A 19,697-nucleotide genomic window follows, 5' to 3' on the forward strand; every position below is an offset into this window, starting at 1 on the left:
ATTGTAGGCAGTTTCAATTTCAAGTATATACTTGGCTCTCTGTAATTTAATTTATGTATCTGTAGGCTAACATACAGACAGGAGTATATGGTTCATCTTTTTGACAATATAGGTGATACTGTGGTTTGAATGCTATTCAGGGGTACTTCCCATCATGGAACACTCTTATATCACATAAGAAGAGAGTAGCTTTGATATAGCATTTTGGAATGCTTTGCATAGTACATATTCCTTTTTTGCCAGTTCTTCCCCTTTTATAGCTTGTGTTATTTTACTAACAACAAAAATGAACATTTTATTGATGAACATCCTGAAAGAATTTCATTTTAAATTATGAAAAGAACTTAGAAATAAAAAAGTTTTCACACAGTGTGATTAGCTGATCCCAAAGTCTATGCATCTCAACGAACTTCTGCATAGAACAGCCATTCTGAGAAGCTTCATATTGGGTTTGATACTGTCACTATCAAATATACTTTAACGCACCAACCAAAGATCCCCCTCAAACAAACAAACAAATAACAAACCAAAGAACCAAAAGAAAAACCTTGAAAAGTTCATGATTGAATTGAAAGTAGAAAAACAATTAGCTTAATATCTGCTTTTCTGACTGCTATGCTTTACCTGCATCTTGTTTTCACTCATACCTTAATATTTTGTTTTTCTTGTTCTCCTTTCTATATGCTATTTTATACACACACACACACACACACACACACACATATATCTATTCACACATATAAAGGCAAGGATCCTCTTGTGATGGAGAGCACATAGTTTTTTCTTTCTGAGATTATGTGACCTTTCTTATTATACTTTCATGTTTCTAAGAATTTTGTGATTTCATTTTTCTTTAGCGGTGAATAGTCTTTTGTTTTATAAATGTACCAGATTTCTATTATCCATTCATTCATCTGTTTGTGGACAGTTAGGTTGGTGGTTAGTTCCATTTCCTTGTTATAATATATAAAGCAACAATAAATATGTGGTGCAAATATGTCTATGACAATTATGGTGTTTTCTGGGTGTATACCCAGGAGTGAAATTTTTTTTCCTATTAGTTTCCACAGTATCTGTCCAGTAGAGTAGGAATTTCAGGGCAGAGAAAAGATGTTTTTTTCTGTCCTAGCATTTTTATGTATTAAAGGGTTAATTGTTAGAGATGACAGAGAATTTAGATGGTAACTTGAAACTTTTTTTTTTTTTAAGACTGGGTAAAAAACCAGTAAGAGCCTTTAGATTTGGTTTGTAGAGAACAAGAATATATCTGAAATATGAAACCTACAATCATAAAAGATTTTCTTAAATGTTAAAAAAAAATGTATGGGGATAGTGCTGTAAGATGGCGTAGTGTGTAAAAGTGCTTATGACCAGAGTTCTGTCTCTCAAATTCATATGTTAGAGGAGAGAACCAACCCTAACAAGTTTACTCTAGTCTACACACAGACACAGACACATACACAACTCACAGGCACGCACACATACACACACATATACATATACATATACTCTCTCATTCTCTCACATACATCAAAGCAATAGGTATAATAGAAAATTTAAAATACTGTGCAATTGAATACTTAAGATAGTATCGAGTCCCTTGTTGATAGATAATGATATATGGAATTAGTAGCCTATCCATTAAATCAGCAAATAACTGATGTTTAACTTTTTTTTTTTTTTCTTCTGCTTTCCTATTCTGGTTAGCTTTAGATTCATTAATACATTCTAATTGTAACTATTAAAGGCTAATTTGAAATGATAAAATCTGTATTCTTTTGCTGTTTGTTGAGAAGAAAATACTCTAGAAATTAATCACTGTTCATAGAGATTTACCCTAAATAAGAAAAATAAATACTTAGAAATGATTTTAAGTTGACCTATTAATTCAGTTGATTGTATAAGTCATCCATCATTGTTTGAAAGATAGCTTCACTTTTGTTGCTGAAAGTGAAACATTTGGATTTACATCCTGAAAGTATTTTGCACATAGCTGCTAGCTGAACTTCTAGGAAGACTAAAATGGAGTAATAACTGATAGCAAAAAATATTTATGGATCATTTAAAGAAACATTTACATTATTTTTGTGTGTCTTTTTGTGACAGCTAACATCATTGTAAATGGAGAAAAGCTTTAAAGTATTTTGTCTAAAAGTTTCATTTTTTTTTGAGTGAATGACTCAAAGACATATTTAGAAGGGATTCCGTTTTCTTGACGCTAAAAATAAGAAAAATGTAAAATTGGTTAGGATACTGGATTACAATGAAAATGTGATATGCAATATCTAATCAGTGCTAACTTTCAAAGAAATTGTACCTGTAATATCTAATCATTGTGCCTCCCATATTAGGGAGACACATTTTGTTCATGTAAGCACAGCTGTTGCCATAGTCTTTATAACAGGACAGTGAAAGTGTCTTCCAGAATTTATTTTTGCTTTGTACTTTGCTGAATGTTACCATAGAATTGCTAGTAATATAAAGATTAAGGTTTACTTGGGAAATATTTTATTTTTTCTTTATGGGCAATGATGGAATTTTTTACCCCTTAATGATTTCAGAGAATATTAAAATGTAGCAATGTCCAATTGATCATAAGAATTTATTTATAATTTTAATATGAATTGGGTCTTTTAGAGAGGTCATAAATAGATCAAGATATTATTATAAATCTAAAAGGAAAAACAGACACAATAACTTATTTTTCTTAATTTTATGTACATTGGTGTTTTTACTGCATATATGTCTATGTGAGGGTGTCGGATCCCCTGTTGTGAGCTGCCTTGTTGGGGCTGGGAATTGAACTTGAGTCCTCTGCAAGAGCATTCAGTGTTCTTAACCGCTGTGTCATCTCTCCAGCCCTAAACAGACACAATAAATAGATAATCTCTTCATAGTAGCACACTCAGTCATTTAGAAGTTTAGGGTAGGGTTGTGGAAGAATATCTAATGAGAGTGATTCATATACCAGAAGTAAATTGAGGAGCAGATTTGGGATAGACCAATATTAACTTTCCCTTTTCTACTTTTTTCTCTGTCTCCGCCTCCTCTTCTTCCTCTTCCTCCTCTTCCTTCTCTTCCTTCTCCTCTTCCTCTTCTTCTTTTTCTTCCTCTTCTTCCTCCTTTTTCTTGTTTTTTTGAGACAGTTTCTCTGTGAGTAGCTTTGGCTGTCCTGGAACTCACGCTATAGACCAGGTGGCCTCCAACTCACAGAGATTCACCTCTCTTTGCTTTTAGAGGACAGGGATTAAAGGTGTGCTCTACCACCACCAGGCCTTTTCTTCTTTTATCAACAAATGGATGCACTTGCCTTTTCTGTGAACTAATAATTAAATTTGCACTTGAGATAATTGAATCTTGCTTGTTGTTTAGAGGAATATGGATATACAAATATCTTTTCCACATCCAGCTCATTTTGGGCAGACATGGCATATTTCTCTCTCTCTCTCTCTCTCTCTCTCTCTCTCTCTCTCTCTCTCTCTCTCTCTGTGTGTGTGTTATGAAGAGGCTGCAATTACCTTGAATGTTCCACATTCACAATTTTTTCTTCTCTGAGTGTATTTCTGGTATAAACCAATGAGGAAAATTTGGGAAGAACTGATTCCAAACATTGATTATTTTCATTTTCTAATGCTAAAAGTTTCATCTCCAATTTAGTTGGTAAAATTTAAATAGCAATATTTTAATGGATAGAAGATAAAATGGTTTAATTTTGTTTAGAGAATTGCATATTTACATTGAAACTATTAAGTATGCTTAGAAAGTTGTATCAGTAAAAAGTAATTTGATTGAGTGTATGTATTGTACTAGTAAGCAGGAAATCGTCATCTTTAAAAGCAGTATCAGCTTGCTTAACTCATTCAGTGACTGTTAGATATGTTGATAGTATCTGTACTGGCTGGTTTTGTGTGTCACCCTGACACAAGCTAGAGTCATCAGAGAGGTAGGAACCTTAGCTGAGGAAATGCCTCCATGAGATCCAGCTGTAAGGCATTTTCTCAAGTAGTGATCAGTGGAGGAGGGCCCAGCTCATGGTGGGTCGTGCCCTCTCTGGGCCAGTGTCCTGAGTTCTGTAAGAAAGGAGGCTTACCAAACCAGGGGTAGCAAGCCAGTAAGCAGCATACCTCTGGTGGTCTCTGCATCAACTCCTGCCTCCAGGTTCCTGTCTTGACTTATCCTTTGATGATGAGCAGCAATGTGGAAGTGTAAACTGAATAAACCCTTTCTTCCTCAACTTGCTTTTTGGTCACAGCAATAAAAACCCTAACTAAGACAATATATAGTTTTTTTTATTGAAATTTCTTAAAATTTAGTTTTAAAAATCATGAGATTTTTTGCTTGTTTATTTGTTTTTTTGTAATAGGGCTTTTCTGTGTAGCATTCACTGTCCTAGATTTACTTTGTAGACATTGAACTCACAGAAATCTGCCTGCCTCTGCCACCCTGAATGCTGGGATTAAAGGCATGTACCACCACGCCCACCTCAGATCATGAGATTTTTAAATTAAAAATTTAGCAAATAATTTCAGATATTGTATGTTTTAAAACAATAAGACAGTGGTTTTCAAGCTGTGGGTTGTGACCTCTTTGGCAAACCTCTACCTCTAAGACTATCTGCATTACAGTTTATAACAGTAGCAAAATTACAGTTATGAAACAGCACTGAAAATAATTTTATATTTGGGGGACTCACCACAACAATGAGGAACTGTATTAAAGGGTCTCAGCATTGTGAAGGCTGAGAGCCACTGCACTAGGAACTTTGGATTAATATTTCTGTTCTTTAGGGTGAAAAAAATTATAATCAGGATTTTAAAAGTTGTAATTTATGAAATAAATAAAAAATAAGTAAATAAGTAAACAAAATCTATATTTAAAAGACTGCAACCAGGTCAGGGAGATGGCAATCGGGTAGAAGTGCTTACTTATTTGATAAACTTAGATTGATCCCTAGAAACTACTTTGGTAGGAGAGAACCAACTGCTGAAAGTTGTCCTCTGATCTTCACACACAGACACACAGACACACAGACACACACACACACACACATACAATTTATAGAAAGAAATAGCAACCATTTTTTCGTTGAAATAATACCAAAACTCAGCACCTTCCAAACAAAGAAAAATATAAATGTATATGTGCAGAAATACCTAGACTACGTAGGAATGCTGTTATTAGTGGAGGATCTCTGGGCTTAGATGAGGTTTACTAGTCTTGTACTAGTAAGCTTTACTAGTCTTGTTCCCTAACCTTTAAATTACAGTTGATCTGTGACACTTAAGTAGTTAGTTTATTTTTCTTCCTTTCTGTGTCTAAGGGAAAAGCCTCTATTATTTCCTGTTTTCTACTTGGTTCATCTAAGTGCAGTTTAGTGTTAAATTTTTGAAAATGAAGGTATTTGGAATAAATATCCTTTATATACTACCTAAAATATTGTAAACATACAATTTTTATTTATTCTTAACATTTTAGGTATGCTATACCTCCGGAGCATGGAAAGCGACTTGAAAGACTAGCCCAAGGTAAAACTTGCTTTCAGTTTCTTATCTAGAGGCCCTGTGTTTTGAGGTAATTCACCAATTTATTTACTTTATTTGTTTATGTATACCCTTCAAACTGTTGGCTTTTAAGTGTTGCCCTAATTTAACAATATTATTTATTTTCATATTAATTAGTGATGTTTCTTCTGTTGCATAGTCTTTATTATAATTTTAGCTGGCTGCGTAATATTTCATTGGGCAGCTTTTATTTCAATCTGTTGTAGCTATTTTCAAATTTCTTTTTTTTTTTGAACTTTATCTTCTTTGCTAGGCACCTTTTCCCAAAGATGTCAGCTGGTTGTGAACTATTTGTAAGAGCAATTTGAATTGAAACTGGTAGCGAGCATTCTGTCTTTATTCAAGACTCAATCTTGAATGAGAAAGACTCAATCTTAAATGAGAAAAGCACTTCTGCTCAGGCACTGATGTATGTTATGTGTTAGGTTTTCCCTTTACTAATATGACAACAGAAGTTTTCCATGTAACATATTTTTACTTAAAAATGAGATAAGTACATCGAGAAACCTCACTTTGATCAGAAATTATAATGGCATCTATAATTTAACCCTCCCTGTAATTATAGGAAACTATTAAAAGAAATAGTCATAGAATCACCTTCGTAAGAAGTAGTGTTGTAACTGTAGTGGGAATAATTATTTTTAATGTTTTATATTACAGTAATAATAGCAGTTTAATCGTGAGTTTGAACTTAGGGACTATTTTCAAGAATACTGAAATAATTGAATACTGTTCTAGATACTAGATTAGACCAGAGTTTTATAAGATGATTTTCATATAATTAGAATGTATAGGCAAAGAACTTTGTGTTAATACTAAATGTTGAGCTAGTCTCTTCTGTAATAACTATTTACACATTTATTTTTATTATTTTTTAAAGGTTTATTTATTTATTATTTTTACAGTATTCTGCCAGCATGTATGCCAGCAGGCCAGAAGAGGGCACCAGATCTCATTATAGATGGTTATGAGCCACATGTGGTTGCTGGAAATTGAATTCAGGACCTTTGGAAGAACAGTCAGTGCTCTTAATCTTTGAGCCATCTCTTCAGCCCCTATTTCAACATTTAAATTAACCTCATTACTGAAGAACTTTAGAAGGAGCTAATGTCAGCTTTATGGTGTGGGTTCAAACACTGAAGTTTATCATGTAAACTATGATAGATGATATCCCAGGGAGATGAAGGAGCAATTTTTTAGTCTGTAAGGTCAACCAACTTGATGGATGAACAAGAGCATGAAACTAAAACTATTTACAGTACTATTTTGAGAAAAGGAACAAGTGAAAAAAGTTCTTATAAGACAATAAAGTATTTGTATGTATTGAGTAGATACCAACCAGATAATTAGAGCTATAAAACTATGTAGTACATTTAATATAGCATTGCAGACTATCTAAGTGAAAACAACACCTGATACATAAAATGAACAACAGGTTGAGATATTTTCCATTATCTTGTCTGTGCACTGGAATCATTACCTTTTATGCACAAGTGCATTCATTCATTGCTGATTTCTAATGAAATCTTGATTGATTGTGGCACCTGTGAATAGTTTATCTGAAAGCTATCAGGCCTGCATTTAACAACGTTCTTTAATTGCTTTTTTTTTCTTTTTGATAGTTAATTTTTTTTTTATTTTTTTCTTATCAGTTACATTTTATTAACTCTGTATCCCAGCCGTGTCCCAATCCCTCATTCCCTCCCAGTCCCTCCCTCCCTCATCTCCACTGTGCCCCTTTTCAAGTCCACTGATAGGGGGAGACCTCCTCCCCATTCATCTGATCCTGTTTTATCAGGTATCTTCAGGACTGGCTGCAAAGCCCTCCTCTGTGGCCTAACAGGACTGCTCCTCCCTTCGGGGGTGGAGAGGCCAAAGAGCCAGTCATTGAGTTCCTGTTAGAAATAGTCCTTGTTCCCCTCACTTTGGGAAACCAATTGGTTACTGAGCTACCACAGGCTACATCTGAGCGGAGGTTCTAGGTTATATCCATACATGGTCCTTGGTTGAATGTCAGAGAAGCAGGGCCAAACCTGACATTTAATTGCTTTTTTATTAAAAAAAAAAATGTGTGTGCATGTGTGTGTTGGCTAATGTATGGGAACATTTTTGCATGTGCATAAGAGGTTGATGTTCAGTGTCTTCCTCAATTGCTTTCAACCTTATATGTTGAGGTAGAGTCTTCCCAAACCTCTCTCATATGGGTAGATTAGGTAAGCAGCTTGTACAGGTATCAATTTTACAGACTGGTGGGTTCTGTGGATCTGAACCTTGAACTTAATACTTGTATGTCATGCACTTTACCTGATGAACTACTTTCTTTTTTTTTATTTTTATTTTTATTTTTTTTATCAGTTACATTTTATTAACTCTGTATCCCAGCCGTGTCCCGATCCCTCATTCCCTCCCAGTCCCTCCCTCCCTCCCTCCCTCCCTCATCTCCACCGTGCCCCTTTCCAAGTCCACTGATGGGGGGACCTCCTCCCCATTCATCTGATCCTGTTTTATCAGGTATCTTCAGGACTGGCTGCAAAGCCCTCCTCTGTGGCCTAACAGGACTGCTCCTCCCTTCGGGGGTGGGGAGACCAAAGAGCCAGTCATCGAGTTCCTGTTAGAAATAGTCCCTGTTCCCCTCACTTTGGGAAACCAATTGGTTACTGAGCTACCACAGGCTACATCTGAGTGGAGGTTCTAGGTTATATCCATACATGGTCCTTGGTTGAATGTCAGTCTCAGAAAAGACCCTGTGCCCAGATATATTTGGTCCTTGTGGAGCTCCTATCCTTTCCCCATCAGACTAACTCCCCTTCTTTCTTATGATTCCCTGTACTCTGCCAAAGGTTTGGTCATGAGTCTTTGCTTTGAAAACACTGCTAGTTAGAGTCTTTCAGATGCTCTCAGTAGACTCCTGATGAACTACTTTCTTAGCCCTTGGTTTCTAATTTATGCAAGACCCTCTCCCTAGTATTATGGACATGAATATTACAAAAATTTTCAAGTGAATTTACACAGTTGTGTGTTTGTTATGTGCTATTGCATTCTTTCCACTGTTTGGTTTGCTACAGTTGAATTTCAAATCTGGAAGAGAATAGAGTTATACAGTTTAATAAAAAAAATAACAGATCAAATGATTTTTCATTTTAAAAATATCCACATCTCACTTTCATTTGTCATAGAAAAAAGACAAAGATTTTGCTATTGTATTAAATTACTCCAAAACCCAGTTGAAGTAAACTGAGAACACCATTGTTTTTATAATGGATGTGCACACTCCATTTGTCTCTTGTGAGTAAAGTAATGCTAGTGAAGAATATTGAGAATTACTTTGCTTGTGTTGGTGGAAACTAGTTATTGAGAAAAGATATATGATTTAGGATAATCTACAGCCAACTTGGGAGAGTAACTACCAAGTTTTGTATTCTTCTGTTTACCTGTGACAGTATATAATCTTTCACCTTTATTGTTTTAACAAGTAGTTACTTTTCAGTGGAGCCTTTGTAAGTGTGCATTTATTTATTTTATTTGGCATGTTAGTACTATGTTGCCCATGCTGGCCTCTATGCCTTATACTCAGGTGATCTTTTTGTCTCAGCCTACTGAGTTGTTAGTATTATGGGATTCTAGCAGTTGCATCTAGCTGTAACCTTATTTACAATAGCAATATTTAGTAAAGGAGAGCAGAGGAGTAATTATTAAGAAGGACTGATAAATGAACATATAACTGCATTGTAAGAGACATATGTGAGTGTATGTGTGCACTTTAGGCCTGTTAGCAATGTTGGGTTGACACACAGGGAGTAGAGTCTTACCCTGATTTGTAGGCCTCCTTTTGCTGGGGAGTAGGTAAAGTTACATGGGTGGAATGCAAGCAGCCATCCTCTGTATTTCCTGAAATAATACTCAGTTTGGCACATATGTTGTTTTTTTTTGGAAGCTATCCTTAAGAATCTTGGCTTGGTTTCATGAGTATTGTCAAGAGATCAGAAGGGCAGCTATAATAGGAGCAGCAAGTCATTTTAATCACGAATAGACTTGAGATTGACTTGTGTTCAATACCTTTCTTTTTGAATTAAGGTGATGTGCTTTTATTATAACAAAGTGGCAAATATTATTTACTTAAGCATTTATTTATTGATAGTCTGAAAATGTTATTTTAAAATGTCTGACTTAGAAAAGGTAATAAATAAAATAGCACTGATTATAAATAGTCAACCTTAAGGGTTTCTGGAAATTAAAAAAAAAAAAATGAAATGACTATGTTCCAGAGATGGCTTAATGGTTAAGAGCACTTGGCTGTTCTTTCAGAGGACCTGAGTTTCAGAACCAACATTGTGGCTTACAACCACCTCTAACTTCATTCCAGGAAATTTAACACCATCTTCTGACATCTTTTGGCATTGGGCGTTCACATGGTGTACATATACACAGCTGACAAAATTTTCATACATATAAAGTCAGTCTTAAAAATAAAGTCCAGTGATAAACCTGCCTTCATGCTTTTACATGGAGGCAGTTAGTGATCTGTCAGCTTGAGTTAATTTGCATCTAATATGTAGCTGGGATAATTCTCCCCCCCCCCCCTTTTGGGGATATACTGGGTCTCACTACTACATAGATCAGGCTGGCCTCAAATCCAGAGATACTTACTTTCTGAGGCCTTCTAAATGTGGAAGTTTAAAGGTTTACACCACCATACCTTGCTAATAGTATTTGTTTTGTTTTTAATATTCGTGTAAGCTCACAGTAATTCTAGGAAGAAATAATCTAGAGATTATCAGTTACTAGGGATGAATTATAGAAGGAAATGAAGATTTCTATGATTCTGAGCTTAGGATTAGGGTAGAGCTTAAACCAGAAAAAGCATGTGGTTATCTTTGTATCTGTCTGATCCTTATTATTTCTTGAAGAATTCTGGTCAGATGTGCACATATGGTCATGTGTCAGGTCTCTTCTGACAAAGGTATTTAAAACTAAGTAGCTTCAGAGATGGCAGAAAAATCCATGTGAGAATGACATATACAATTTAAAAATTGGGTGGAAGTTTCTGCTAACCAGATTGATGTTGAAAAGGGTCATTGGGGATAGAGATACAGCTCAGTTCATAGAATGCTTGCCTCTGAGTTCAGTCTCTAAGAATTGATAAAGCTGGGCATGGTAGTGCACGCGTATAAGCACACTGGGAAAACAGACCTCATCTGCCTTTGACTCATGCAGGAACTGTGCGTGCTGTCACAGTCTTTGTTAGTTCCTATGTGTCGATCCTGCTGTGTTCATAAGGTATTGTTTCCTTGATGTCCTTTCTCCCCACTGGCTTTTATAATCTTTCTGGCTCTTCTTTTGCAGTCTTAGGGGAGGGGTTTGATGGAGACATTCTATTTAGTACAGTGTCCAAGTTCTGTCACTCTCTATGTAAAGTCTGCCTTTGGTCTCTGTTTTGTTTTGTTTTGTTTTTTTCCATCGGCAGTAGGAGGAAGCTTTTCTGATTATGACTGAGCTAGGCACTGTCTGTGACTATAGTAGAATCTCCTTAGGAGTCATTTTGCTGCTACATTCTTTTAGTAGAACAGTAATACTAGGTTTTCCCTTAGGTTCGTGGTGTATCTAATCTCAGGTTCTTGGCCAACTGAGCAATGTCAGGATTGGGTTCTATTTTATAGAAAGGGCCTTAAATCTAATCAGATATTGGTTGATTAATCGCACAAGCTTTGTGCCGCTATCTTTAAGTATATCTTTCAGGCAGGTCATCACTCTAGATTGTACAGTTTGTAGCTGGGTTGGTGTTTACCTTTCTCCAGATGCCTGGATACTTTTCTTACAGTTGTCTTTTATGTTATAACTTGTATTAGGACTTCACTCTTGTTCTATGGTTAAATGATATTCCATTGTAAAAAATACTATATTTTATTTATCTTTCCATCCTGCAAAATTACATCTTAATTTATATTGTGAGATTTTTATACATGCCTACAATATATTTCAGTGCCCTTTTGGCTTCCATCCATGTTCTTTTCCTCTTTTTAAGAAATATCCCACTGAATTCAATTAGTGCTGCCCATACTTGCATGGGAATAAGGCCATCTATTTGACCATGTTGAACCTACTACGGATAACAACATTAAAGAACATTTACTCTCCCTCCCCTTTTATTCATCAGCTATCCATAGCTCCTCAGCTAGGGATGGGGAATTGTGAGCTCCTCCTCAGTTCATGCTGAAATGTTGATTTGCTTCATCTTGTACAGGTGTATTACAGGCAACCATAGTTGCTATGGGTTCTTAAGTCTAGCACTTCTGTTATACCCAGAAGTTACTATTTTGTCCTGGTCCTCTGACCTCTGACATTTAGTCTTTTATAGCCAACTTCCTCTATGCTCCCAATCCTTGGGGGGTTGTGTATGATATAGAAGTCTCACTAACGGATAAGTCTACAAATACTTAGTCATTTCACAAAGAAACTTTACTGATGAAGACTTAGAGATATACTAATGTATGCATATAGAGATGCATACTTAGAAAGAAAGCAGATTGATACAATGTGCATTTAGCAAAATAATAGTAATAGTTTCACCTATGGGGTTTATTATCTCCCCAGTCATGGACTCCTGGCCAGTTTTATAATACTAAGAGTTAGGTTCCTCCTTTGAAGCAAGCCATAAGTCAGTCAAGAAGTTGGTTACCCCCATAACATTTGTGCCATTATTATACCCATGAAAATATCTCTCCAATCCAATTGTTATTGTAGCTTGCAGTATCCACAGTTGTGTAAGACTTTTGATGACTTCTCTTCTAGCAGTCTGCATAGTACCTTGTCGCACTAAAATATAAAAGCAGGTTAATAGTGAAGAAGCTTTCAAATAAGTACTGTCTTGATTTTTTTAGTTCCTGTGACCAATTTGTATAGTTTCTTTATACTATACTTTATACTTTATATTCTTTATACTTTCTTGTGGACAACCAAGAACAATGGCTATGGCATTGCTGTTCCTCTGAAAATCAGCTCAAGGGAAAGTATGCCAGACCAGGTACTTGGCTATTTATTTTCTGCCTTTTAATAAGGCTTAGCTTTTTATGGATCCTGTCAGTGGATTCTTGTAATATTTTAATAGGGAGGCTACATGCTTGCAGTCCCAACTACCCTGTTCACTGGGTAATTGCTTTGTTTCCATTTGGTGACTGGTTTTTTTTTTTGTTTGTTTGTTTGTTTGTTTTGTTTTGTTTTTCTTTTCAAGACAGGATTTCTCTGTGTCGCACTGGCTGTTCTGGACTCGCTTTGTAGAGCAGGCTGGCCTCGAACTGAGATCTGCCTGCTTCTAGTGCTGGGATTACACGTGTGCCACCATGCCTGGCAGCTCTTTTAATCTTTATACCTTCTCTTCCACAGAGTTCCCTGATTCCTGAGGGGAGGGATTTGCTAGAGACATCAAATTTAAGGCTTAGTATTACAAAGTCTCTCATTCTCTGCACATTGTCCAACTATGGGTCTTTGCATTTGTTCCCACTTACTATGGAAGTGACTTCTCTAATAATGGCTGAGCAAGACACTGATCTATGAGTGCAGAGAATGTTTTTAGAAGTCATTTTATTGCTGTGTTCATTTAGCAGAACAGTGGTATTTGCTTTTCCCTATGTCCATGGCAAATCTAGTCTAATGTTCTTGGCCATCCAAATTCTCAATCCATGTAGAGTTCGTAACATATTGCACATTACATTCCTTCAGTGTTTTCCAGTTTAAGTTAAATTATGTTGTTTTCCCGTTGTTCATGTGTTCATGTCCTGATTAGAAATCTGCTTCAGAAGCAAGTTAATAGATTCTTCTTTCTTTAGTGATTTTAATTTAAAATCATATAGTGTTATACAAAGTTACAGATTTCCTTTTCTAATGTCTCCATAGAGATTTCATGAACTCTGTACTCCACTTTCTTCCTCTATCAGTCACTCCTGCTTTTTGTATCTTCTTTCCTTTCTCATTTTTAAACCAATGCATAATGTACTTAAACAAACAAACAAAAAAAAATGATCTCTCTTTCTCATCTCTATCTATCTTTGATTTTTCGAGACAGGGTTTCTCAGTGTATCCTTGGCTGTCCTGGACTTGCTTTGTAGATCAGGCAAGCCTTGAGCTTACAGCAGTTTGTCTGTGTTTGCCTTCCTTAGTGCAGCGATAACAGGTGTGCACCATCGTGCCCTGCTAAGATTTATTTTGAAAATTAATTATGTATATGTATGCTTGTTTGTGTGGGGTATGTGCTAGTCAGTGAAAATAACCCTGGAAACCAGAAGGGGCCATCAGATTCCCTAGAGCTAGAGTTACAGGTGTTTATGGGCCTCCTAGCATGGTGCTAAAACTGGACTTGGGTCCTCTGAAAGAACAGGTGGGCTTTTAATTGCTGAGCCAACTGTCTAGCTTCCAAATGTACATTTTTCTGCCAAGTTGTTCCTTAAATTCCTTTGTTTGTATACTGGCTATTTGCACCCTATACCCCACACTTGTCTGCCCATCTTCCCATCCTTCTCCCTTCCCTTATTTCTCTCTCTCTGTCTTTCTCTGTCTCTCTGTCTTTGTCTCTCTCTGTCTCTGTTTCTCTCTCTCTCTCTCTCTCTCTATATATATATATACACACACATATATATGAATGAGTTGTGGCCTTAATTTCTACTGTAGCATAAATATTTAAATTATCTAAAAATTTCTGGGAAATAGTTCTACAAGGTTAAGATCGTTCCGGATTAAACATGTCTACCTTGTTACCAACAGGGCTTTTGTGATTGAGGATAACTGAATGCAATCTAACATAAAATTAAGACATTATAAGATTTTTTTGCAATTAATTGAATGAATGCTATTGGCATTTTCATCAAAGTAGCCTACTCTGAGTTTGTGTGTAGAGCAACAGGGCTAGCTAGACAAGTGATATGCTGGCAAGTCTTCCCTTCATTTTAGTTATGTGGTCACAGAGTACCTTTGTTCCCTCCCTCTGTTTATGTGCATCATTCTGGGTGTCTTCTTGCTTCCTCTGGATCTGTTCTCTTTCATTCTCCGTCTTCTCTTTGTCGTTCTCCTAAATATGGCTTTTTTTCCCCCTCTCTGGTGAAATTGCTCATCTTTTGAAGGAGAAAGGGCTGAACAAAATAGCAAACATGCCAGGTTTCATTTTTTTTTCTACCCTGTATCACTAAGGTAATGAGAGGATGCCTCAGTTAGATTGAAGGCAGTGATGGAGAAAATTGGCTGTGAACTAAAGCATAATACACCTTTATTGGATGTTTAAATATACTGTTGAATAAAAGATTTCCTGAAAGTTTAGCTTCCTCTTTTAAAACCTACCCAAATCTATTTCCCACATAAGCTAATAAGGCAAATTTCTAGACATTTAGTGTATGTTGACTCAGAAATGCTTTTTAAGAAATTGAGGTTATTTTATTTATATGCATGAATGTTTGTTTGCACATAAGTCTGTATATGTACTATTTTTGTTCTTGAGGCTATGGAGGTCAGAAGATGGCATCACAGCCTCTGGAACTTGATTACAGGTAGTTATGAGCCACCATGTGTGGGCTGGGAACCAAATCTGAGTTCTTTCCAAGTACATCCAGTACTTTTAACAGTTTAACCTTCTCTGCAGCCTCTAAATTATTTCTTTTCTCTTTTCCTCTTCCTTCCCCTCCCCTTCTTTTCCCTCCCCTCCCCTCCCTCCCCTCCCCTCCTCTTCCCTCCTCTCCCCTCCCCATGCCTGCTTTAAATTATTATTTCTAATTGACATATAGTAATTATGTTGTATAGTATAATTTAAACACTTACAACATGCTCAAGGGTGAAATCTGTTATTTCTTCATGTTAGAGATATTAAAATCCTGTCTACAATTTTGAAGTAATTTAATTAATTGTTGTCAAACATAGTTATTATAGTATATTGTAAATTAGTAGTGGTTAGTATGAAGTTTACTGGAAGGAAACAGAAGATGGAGAACTGTTTGGTGCATACTGTGTGTCAGGCTTGTCGGTAGTACTTTCAGAATGTTTAGTTCTCCATTGAGGGATGTGTATAGTAAATATATTCTTACTTTCAGTTTCTGTTTGAATAGTAGGTTTCTTTACTATATATTAGGCATCTATATTTCAAATGTATGTTGAACTGAAATTCATAAAATTTAGTGAATTTTGTATTTATAAATGTAATTCTCGGTAAATATTTTTGAAAAGATTAACCTTTTATCATATGTATGTGTCACTTTTTAATTTATGAGAACATTAGAGCTCAATTATATCTTAAAAGTTTTATGAAATCTTATCTTAACTGACATCATATTATTTTTTGCTGATCTTTAGGCTTTTTTCCAAGTAGCTCCCAAGGCTGTGATGCATTTCTCCGCCACAAGATGACACTGATTTCCCCCTCAGTGCTGAAGAAGTATGGCATTCCTTTTGACAAGGTTTGTTTCTGTTTGTTTTTTACAAGTAGATTTTTTATTTTGTGGGATTTCTATTTAAGAAGAATTAAAATGGAATAATGTCTTAGATTATTAAATAGCACTCTTATGATAGGTGAAGAGAAATGTAAGCTCATGTTCTATAAAATCAATAATTAATTTAAATACTAATTAAATATTTTAAGATATATTTACTAGGATTTATATATTTTAATTTTTTATTAGAGTAGTTAATATGTGAATAGTATATGCTCTGACAAAATCTGCTATTCCCTCCCATCAGATCTTTAACTCTCCCCCTCATCACTTTTTCCTCCAAACATAATAAGCTTTCTTTCTTTTTTTCAAACTTGCAGACTCAATTTAGTGATGCCTGTATTTGCATGGGTGAAGAATCATGTGCTGGAATATGAATAGCTTCTCAGTGGCCACACTTTGAAAAAAACAAAACAAAACAAAAAAAACTGTGTGTTCCCCAGGAGACATCAGTTGCTAATAGCTCCTCAGCTAGGGTGGAATTTGATGATCTCCTTCTCTATTCATGCTAACATTGTGGCTTGCTTGCTCTTGTACAGTTTTTGTGTATACAATTACAGATGCTTTGTGTTCATATGTGAAATTGTGCTGTTATGTCTGACAGATATGTTTTCCTGCGGATATCTACTTTTTCCAGCTTTTATCTTTCTGTCCCTTCTTCCATAATGATTCTCAAGCCTTGCAGGGAGGGGTGATGATATAGATACTCTATTTAGTGTTGAGGATTTCACAGTTTCTTAATCTACACACACCGGCCAGGCATGGGCCTTAGTATTGATCACCATCTACTGCAAAACAAAGCTTCTGTGACTGAAGGTTGAGCAGGAATGCACTAATTAATGGCTATAAAACAAAGAACTGAAAAAGGGGTCAGGTTATCATTATGTCCACTTATCAGAATAATACTGATAGGTCTTCTTCTAAGGTCTGTGACCCAACCAGGCAAAGAGTTTAGGTCCAATTAATGGTATCAGGCATACCTTTCATCCTGTGGAGTATGCTCTAAATCCAAGCACATAGTATAGTATTAGTGTTCCTACTGTAACAGTTGAGAATACACTGTTGCATATGTGAGTTTGTCTTGCCAGGCTAGTGATTATTCTAGTTCTCAGAGTTCAGAGCTGGATAAGACTGTTGATGACTTCTCTTCCCCAGTAATATTCATATAACCTTTCAGCGCTATGAAAGCTAGCCAGTATGAATGAAGCTTCCAGGTCAGTACCAGCTTGATTTTTTTCCATGTTCTGTGAATCAAGTGTGTGGTATTTTCCTCAAGTTGTAGAGTGTAACCAAGAACAGTGGCAATAGCCAGCAATTTTGGGGGCAATGTCTGGGATACGTTACTGACCAACAACTCAAAAAGGTAATCCATATCTGACACTGGGCTTTTTCTTTAAATATAGTATGACATCATTTAAACTCTGTGTCTATCTACTTAGAGACACAACACACACACACTTCTATATATACCATATGTGTATATGCCTTTCTCCTATATATAAATATATATTTACATATATATGTATTTGGTAACTTCTAGAATAGTAAGTCCCCATATGCCATTAAAAAATTAGTATTAGTTAGCCCTGTCTATACTTACCTTCTCTACCCTGATTTTCCACATCATTTAACATTTCATATTGCTACTTTTCTTTCCCTTCATTTTCATGCATTCTGTTTTCTGTTTTCCCTGCTCCTCAGTGACAGTTACTAGGTTCCTTTCTTCTTTGAGGACTCTAATTTAAACATATATTCAAAGCCAACATCTAGCACTTACTTGTGCAAATGCATATGCGGTGTTTGTTCCTTCGGTCAGAATTACCACACTCAGAATGATTATTTATGGTTCCATTAATTTACCTGTGAATTTCATAATTAAGTTTGTCTTCACAGCTGTGTAGCATTTCATTTATAGCACATTTTCTTTACACATTTTTCCATTGGTAGGTGTTTAGGGTTCTTTTATTTCCTAACTATTGTGAATACTACCTCAGTAAATATAGAGGAGCAAATATTTCTATAGTAAGATAAAGACTCCATTGAGTATATCAGAAATGCTGTTACTGGGTCATATGGTATATCTAGTTTTAACTTTTTGAGTTACCGCCATATGGTTTCCGGAGTTGCTTCTACCAGTTTACACTTCTAACAACAGAGCATAAAGACTCCTCTTTTCCCACATCATGCCATTTGTTGTCATTTGTCTGAGGTAAGATGAATCAAAATGTTTTAGTTATTAGTTATCTTTTTTTTTAATGTGTAAAGATGTTAGACATTTAAAAAAAGAAAATATTGCTGGGCATGTGGCATGTACCTTTAATACAAGAATCCAGGGAGGCAGAGGCATGGGAATTGCTGTGAGTTTGAGACCACCATGGTCTACTGTCATGGGTACACAAAGAAACCCCGTCTTGGAAAAAAAGCAAAACCAAAAAATATTTCTCAGCCATTTGTATTTCAGTTTTTGAAAACTGTTTAGTTTCATGTGCCAGTTTTTAATTGGATTTTTTGTTTTCTTGTCTCGTTTTTGAAGATTTTCTACTATGTTCTAAATACCAACTTTCTTTCAGATGTGTCACTCCCTCCCATTCTATAAACTATTTACATGTATAATGGTGTCATTTGCTTTATAAAAGCTTTTAAGGTTTTTTAGGTCTTATTTAAGTTAGTCTGAATGCCTCTGGTAGTGGATCTTGTTCAGAAGGTACTTTCCTGTGCTTATAAGTTGAAATGTAGTTCCTATTAGATCATGGTATCAAGTCCTATGTGTAGGGTCAAAATTAATATCTGATTTTTATTCTTCAACATGTAGCTATCCAGTTTGACTGGTACTATCTGTTGAAGATGCTGTCTTTTCTCCAGTGTGTTTTCAGCTTCTTTGTCAGGTGGCTGTAGGAGCTTAGCTCTCAATTTTATTCCATTGATCAATGTTTGTTTTCATGCTGCTGTACTAATTTTTTTATTAACATAACTCTAGTATAATTTGGATGATAATTCAAGCAGTGTTTTTATTGTTCAGTGCTGTTTTGTCTTTCCGAGGTCTTTCATATTTCTGTATGAATTTTGAGATTCTTATCTTCAATTTCTGTCAAGAATTGCATTGAAATTTTGGTGAGGAATGCATTGAATCTGGAGGTTGCTTTTGAAGAATAACCCTTAATCTTACCAATTCTTGGATATGAGAGGTCTTCATTTTGTTATTTTCTCCAATTACTTTCTTTAAGATTTCATTGTACAAGTTTTTCCATTCCTTAGCTAGTTCTATTTATATAATGATTTTTAAAATTTATTTTATTCTTTTTATATATTCATGGGTTGGATTGTTTTTCTTATCTTTCAGTATTTTCGCTATTGATATATAGAAAGCCTATTGATTTTTTTTTCTGAATGTATTTATTATTTGTAGCAGTTTTCTGGTGGTCTTTAGGGTTTTTTTTTTTGTGAATAGAACTATATCATGTTCAAATAAGAATTTCCCTTTTTTACTTCTGTTCCTTTTATCTACTGAAGACTCCAAGCACTATATCAAAGAGGAATAGATAAAATGGCTATACTTGTCTCATTCCTAATTTTAGCTGAAATGATGTGACTTTGTTTTCCATTTAGTGAGATACTGTTTCTGGACTTGCTGTATATTGCCTTTAATGATATATATCCCCTGTATTCCTACACT

General features: G+C 35.4%; 1 protein-coding gene across 9 annotated transcripts in view; it reads left to right on the forward strand.

The window, feature by feature from the left end:
* The window catches only part of Kdm4c (lysine demethylase 4C), a 281,505-nt gene that overhangs the window by 58,801 nt on the left and 203,007 nt on the right, over positions 1–19,697 (forward strand). For all 9 annotated transcript variants that reach the window (XR_009585134.1, XM_060365727.1, XM_060365725.1 and 6 more), the window contains 2 exons: positions 5,476–5,525; positions 15,888–15,991. Coding sequence is in view for 8 of the 9 variants with exons in the window: in XM_060365727.1 (XP_060221710.1) it covers positions 5,476–5,525; positions 15,888–15,991 (154 nt within the window). In the remaining variant the exon portion in view is untranslated. The remainder of the gene's footprint in view (positions 1–5,475; positions 5,526–15,887; positions 15,992–19,697) is intronic.

Source organism: Meriones unguiculatus, chromosome 12 (assembly GCF_030254825.1).
Source record: "Meriones unguiculatus strain TT.TT164.6M chromosome 12, Bangor_MerUng_6.1, whole genome shotgun sequence".
NCBI lineage: Eukaryota > Metazoa > Chordata > Mammalia > Rodentia > Muridae > Meriones > Meriones unguiculatus.